The sequence below is a fragment of the Ostrinia nubilalis genome, chromosome 27, assembly GCF_963855985.1.
Source record: "Ostrinia nubilalis chromosome 27, ilOstNubi1.1, whole genome shotgun sequence".
Lineage (NCBI taxonomy): Eukaryota > Metazoa > Arthropoda > Insecta > Lepidoptera > Crambidae > Ostrinia > Ostrinia nubilalis.
The window spans coordinates 7,230,684-7,236,683 of record NC_087114.1 but is presented as its reverse complement, the minus strand read 5'-3'; the positions used below and the strand labels follow the sequence as shown (position 1 = coordinate 7,236,683).

General features: G+C 31.3%; 1 protein-coding gene across 1 annotated transcript; it reads left to right on the top strand.

The window, feature by feature from the left end:
• The first annotated feature begins 202 nt into the window (after positions 1–202).
• On the top strand, positions 203–2,265 carry LOC135084836 (uncharacterized). Its single transcript, XM_063979575.1, has 2 exons — positions 203–395; positions 476–2,265. Exon 2 carries the CDS (start codon positions 534–536, stop codon positions 1,653–1,655), a length of 1,122 nt encoding a protein of 373 aa, XP_063835645.1. The 5' UTR covers positions 203–395; positions 476–533; the 3' UTR covers positions 1,656–2,265.
• The last annotated feature ends 3,735 nt before the right edge of the window (positions 2,266–6,000 follow it).

Here is a 6,000-nt window from a genome sequence, read left to right as displayed (position 1 = left end):
AGGTAGGTACAGAAGAGCTCTTCATACATACTGCCTATTATTTTAAACTTGAAATATGAACCTTGATGCCTTTACAAAATGCCCATTTGACGTGGATTGAGGATTCTAATCTGCTTTATCTTTAGGATCAATACCTAGCATTTCGCCTCCCATTTACGGATATTGTAATAGAGTTATCTTATGAGTAAATGATTGTAATGAGACTCACTATAGACCCTCATTGTTATTCAAACTTCCCGCGTACAAACCCTGGCACGTGAGTAAAAATGATACACTATGGTTTTTTAAAAAGTTAGATTTGACAGATTGTTTTTGTTTAATGGCGTCTGTACGGAAAACTAAAGGAATATTTTAATTGTGAAGCAAATAGCTTTAAATGTTGTTTCTCTTTTCAGGTAGGTAATTACCTATTTAATTCTATGTAAAATATGTGATTGTTAAAGCAGTTTATTAAAAATAAATATCCTCTTTTCAGAGCAACACTTTTGGCTTTTTGTATTATAAAACAACATTTACTCAGCTATTAATCAAGAATGGAGAAACTAAAATTTGAATTTGTTATGAAATCGGGCGAGGACCCGAAGACTAATACGATCTGCATAACTTCTATCACGGATGCCGACCAACGTACATTTGGAATTCCGGAATCATTACAACCTATAAGATTTCACGAAGAAATAATTAGAACAAAAAGTTTCCAAAAGGTAAAAACGACATTAAAAAGACGTCATGATAAAAGGCAGGTGTGGATAACCCTGTCACCAGAATTAAAAAGGGCTTATGTCGATGAGGATGGAAACTTCGAAATAAACGGCTACTTATTGGAGGAAACACAACAACAAGCCCCCGCGACTGAATCCCTCTCAGCTCTCACAAGTGTCTTAGAGAGTTTTGTGGAAATGAGGAGGGACATACCGAGATCTCAGAACTTGAAGAACTTGTCGGAAAGGTTTGTCCTAGAAAAATTTACAAAAAAGACATCAAATGGAATACAATGGATGACTGCTTTTGAAACAGAATGTGCTCGTCTGGGAATTGAAGAAGATATCAGCAAAATTGAAACATTGAAGTTATTTTTGGAAGACTCGTGTCTAGATTGGTATAGTTCTATGCTTATGAAACATACTGTGATTTCAGATTGGTTGATTTGGAAGAAGAGTTTTTGTGATACTTACGTGGACAAGGGTTGGTCTCCGGTCAGGTATGCAATGTTATTTAAATATAGACAGGGCTCACTACTGGACTATGCTTTGAGGAAAGAAAAACTTTTATTGGAGGTAAATAAAACTATAGATAAACCTACTTTGATTGATCTCATCGCTACAGGACTTCCAAATTTTATAGCAGATAAAATTGATAGAGGGAGCTTAAAAAATGTTGAGGATTTATTTAATAACATTAGAGGCTTGGAACATTTAGTAAATAAAAGGGCGTTTGACAAAAAAACAAATTTGGAAAATAATATCAAAGATAAAAATACAAGGGAACGGCCATGTAGGATTTGTGAAAAAGAAAACAAAGGAAGTCGGTATCATCCTGAATCTGTATGTTGGTTTAAAAATAAAGAAAATAACCAGTTTAAGAGAGAGCAAATTAGGAGTGTCAATAACTCAGAATTAGAGATTGAATTAAATGAGATAGATTCAAAAAACTAGATATTCCACCATTAATCAAAACTAAAATAATTATAAATGACACCATACATACTTTAGGAATTTATGATTCAGGTTCGAATGTATCTTTAATAAGTTCCAGGTTATTATCTTTAAAAGGTGACTCATTTGATAGTTATAATAATAAAACAAATTTAAAAACGATTAATGGTGTAAAAAAACCTATTGGTATGGTAAACTTAAAATTAAAGATTTTTGAAATTGAAAAGAATATGAATGTTTTTGTCATAAATAAAGAAAACTTTGACTATGATTTTTTAATTGGATTAGATTGCATAAAACAGTTTAAGCTAATTCAAAATGAAAATTTAGAAGTTACTCAAAAAATAAATATAATAAATGGAATTGAGAATCCGAGCACTATTGTGGAGACTGAAAATGATGATTGTAAAATTAACTTTAATGAACACATACAAATAGAAAACTTTAACATTTCAGTTAATCATTTAAATGTCGATGAAAAATTGGAAATAGACAGATTGATAGAGAAATATGGATCACTTTTTGCTAAAGATAAATATGATATAGGTACAGTGAATGGTTATGAAGCACATATTGATTTATTGGTTGATAAATACTGTAGTAAAAGACCATATAGATGTAATAGGAGGATGGAAAAGAAATAGAAGAACAAGTGTCAAAATTACTAAAAAAAAACCTAATTGAGGAATCTTATAGTCCTTTTGCAGCCCCAGTAACGTTAGCGTATAAGAGAGATGAAGGGAGAAGGTCGAGATTGTGCATAGATTTTCGCGACCTAAATAAAATTGTAATTCCCCAATGTCAACCTTTTCCACTTATCGATGATTTGGTGGCAAAAACAAGGAACTGTCATTTTTTTTCAACGCTTGACATAAATTCTGCATTTTGGTCCATTCCTTTAAAAATTGAAGATAGAAAGAAAACAGCATTTGTTACCCAAGATAGTCATTATCAGTGGACCTGCTTACCGTTCGGATTAAAAACTTCACCAGCTATTTTCCAAAGAATACTCAGCAATATCATTAGGAAGCATGGTTTATCAGATTTTGCTGTCAATTTTGTCGATGACATTTTGATTTTTTCCCGGACATTTTCTGAACATATTGTACATTTATCTTTGTTAATGGAAGCAATTAATAAAGAGGGATTTAGACTAAAATTCTCTAAGTGTAGTTTTGCTCAAGAATCTGTTAAATACTTAGGTCATATAATAGGAAATAACTCTATTACTCCACTAAAGGATAATTTAATTGCTATAAAAGATTTCCCTGTACCACTGACACAAAAAAATGTCAGACAATTTTTGGGAAAAATTAATTTTTATGGAAAGTATATACCTAATATATCAATCATATTAGATCCCTTGCATAATTTGTTAAGAAAAGATCAAAAATTTGTGTGGACAGATAAATGTCAAGAGTCGTTCGACATTATTAAAAAACTACTTTGTTCAAAACCTATTTTGACAATATTTGATCCAGATCTACCAATTCATATTTATACCGATGCTAGTTTACAGGGCATAGGTGCTGTTTTAAAACAACCTCAACATAATGGAGAAGAGAAACCTTGTGCTTACTTTTCGAGGAAGTTAAGTGATACTCAGAAACGGAAAAAAGCTATCTATATTGAATGTTTAGCAATTAAAGAGGCAGTAAAATATTGGCAACACTGGCTCATAGGAAAAAGATTTACAGTTTTCTCTGACCACAAACCTCTAGAAAAGTTAAATATTAAAGCTAGGACAGACGAGGAACTCGGCGATCTCACATATTATCTATCTCAATTCAATTTTGAAGTAATATATTCCCCGGGGAAATACAACTTAGAAGCTGACTGTTTGAGTAGGAATCCTGTATTAGAATCGCATGAATGTCAAGAAGAAGTTTTGAAAATTGTAAATTTTATAAAAATAGTAGACATCCAAAATGACCAGGAGAAAAATGAGGAGATAAAACAAAATAAAAATAAACTTAGTTTAAAAAATAAAATTTACTATAAACATTTTGGAAAAAAAGAAAAAATTGTGCTCACGGAGGAATTTAGTAAAGAAATTATTAAAAATATACATTATAATTATTGTCATATAGGGATAAAGCAAATGGAGAACAAAATTAAACCTTTCTTTGTGGCTAAAAATTTAACATACAACATAAAACAATTTTGTGACACTTGTGAAATTTGTATAAAAAACAAATCCAGGACCAAACTTAAATTAGGGCTTTTGTCTCATCTTGGTCCAGCTACTTACCCTTTTGAGATAATGTCAATAGACACCATAGGTGGACTTGGTGGCTCACGTTCTACTAAAACATATTTACACCTTCTGGTTGATCATTACACCAGATATGCCTTTATTTTGACATCTAAAACTCAAAACTCGAATGATTTCATAAAACTGGTAAGAAAGGTGTCACAGGACAATAAAATTGGTATGGTTCTATCAGATCAATATCCAGGCATAAACTCTAGGGAATTTAAAAGTTTTCTGGAAAAAGAAAAGATTCCCATTATTTTCACAGCTGTAAATGCACCTTTTTCTAACGGTTTAAATGAAAGATTAAATCAAACTTTAATAAATAAAATAAGATGTAGGATGAATGAAAATAAAAATAAACTGGCTTGGACGACTGTTGCTCATGAATGTGTTCAGAAATATAATGAAACAGAGCACAGTGTGACAGGTTTCTCGCCAAAATATTTATTAGAGGGTAAGACCGTTGGTGTATTACCGGATGGATTAAGACAGGATATATCATGTGGAGACTTAATGAGAGATAGGAAAATTGCATTGGAAAAAAGTATAAAATCACATAATTATAATAAACAAAAATTTGATAAAAATAGGAAAAAAATTGAACTAAAAGTAGGAGACCTAGTATATGTGGAAAATGGAAACCGGTTGAACAGAAAAAAATTAGACGAATTAAAAATAGGTCCTTACAGTATTGTAGAAAAGATTTCAAACTCGATTTATAGAATAAACACAGGACATAAAAAAATTGAATCAAATCTTTACCATCTTACAAAGCTTATTCCAGTATCGGTGGAACCCTAGTCTTGGAGGGGGGGAGATGTAATGAGACTCACTATAGACCCTCATTGTTATTCAAACTTCCCGCGTACAAACCCTGGCACGTGAGTAAAAATGATACACTATGGTTTTTTAAAAAGTTAGATTTGACAGATTGTTTTTGTTTAATGGCGTCTGTACGGAAAACTAAAGGAATATTTTAATTGTGAAGCAAATAGCTTTAAATGTTGTTTCTCTTTTCAGGTAGGTAATTACCTATTTAATTCTATGTAAAATATGTGATTGTTAAAGCAGTTTATTAAAAATAAATATCCTCTTTTCAGAGCAACACTTTTGGCTTTTTGTATTATATGATTAATAAAGTTTTTTTTTTTTAACTTGATAAAGAAATTTATTCAGAACAATGATATTACAGAACTATAGATATGTTACGTTCATAGAAATTACGATTTTAATCCGTGCCGAGCTATTCCAAATTGCACACATTGACAAATGTAACTGATAAGTGAAACAAAAGATACGAAATAGCACGCAAATGAAAGAGATAGCTATAGTTTTAACGATTCTGCACTAACTAAGGTAAACGGCTACTAGTTCGTGATAGTACGTAAGTTCGTAAGTTTTTTTTCTAGCTCAAATAATAAGCAAATGGAATATTATTTATAAAAATTCTTTATTACTACAAAAACTCTATTATTTGAGCTATTTAAAAAAACAAGTACCAACATTGTGGCGCCAAAAATGAGAGCAATACGAAGCTTCAAACTCTCAGAGAGCCAAAAACAGCCGTGCGGCGTGAAAATGTTGCTCTCACCGTAAGGTTAGCGCTCCAACTTCTTAAGCTTATAGAAAGGCGAAGAAACGTCCATTTGCATAAAACTTGTAATAGTGGTTTCATGTGTTCCTTGACAATTGATTTGGCTTAGAAAAAAGTTATATGAAAACGTAGTATTCCTTTAAAATTGCGATTAACTGACCCACGAAATAGCGTACATATTATTTTTCGGGTGTCTCCTGTTTCGTGATACTACCGAATCAAGGATATTATGGATAATATTTTGATGCTTGGTTTTTAAATAATTATTTATGATAATTGAAATGTAAGTTATGAAACAAATAATACATTTATTTAAGTTTCTCATGATCTAAATTCGGCATATGTTTTGTTCACTAGAATTTATATGGCACGAGTTTGAAGTTCACATAAATTACCAATTTTAAGAGAAATTAGCATAAGTACTACCTGCAAATGTATAGTGTTAGGTATTTGTATAACACATAACATCAAACGCAAAGCGCAACGCGACATGC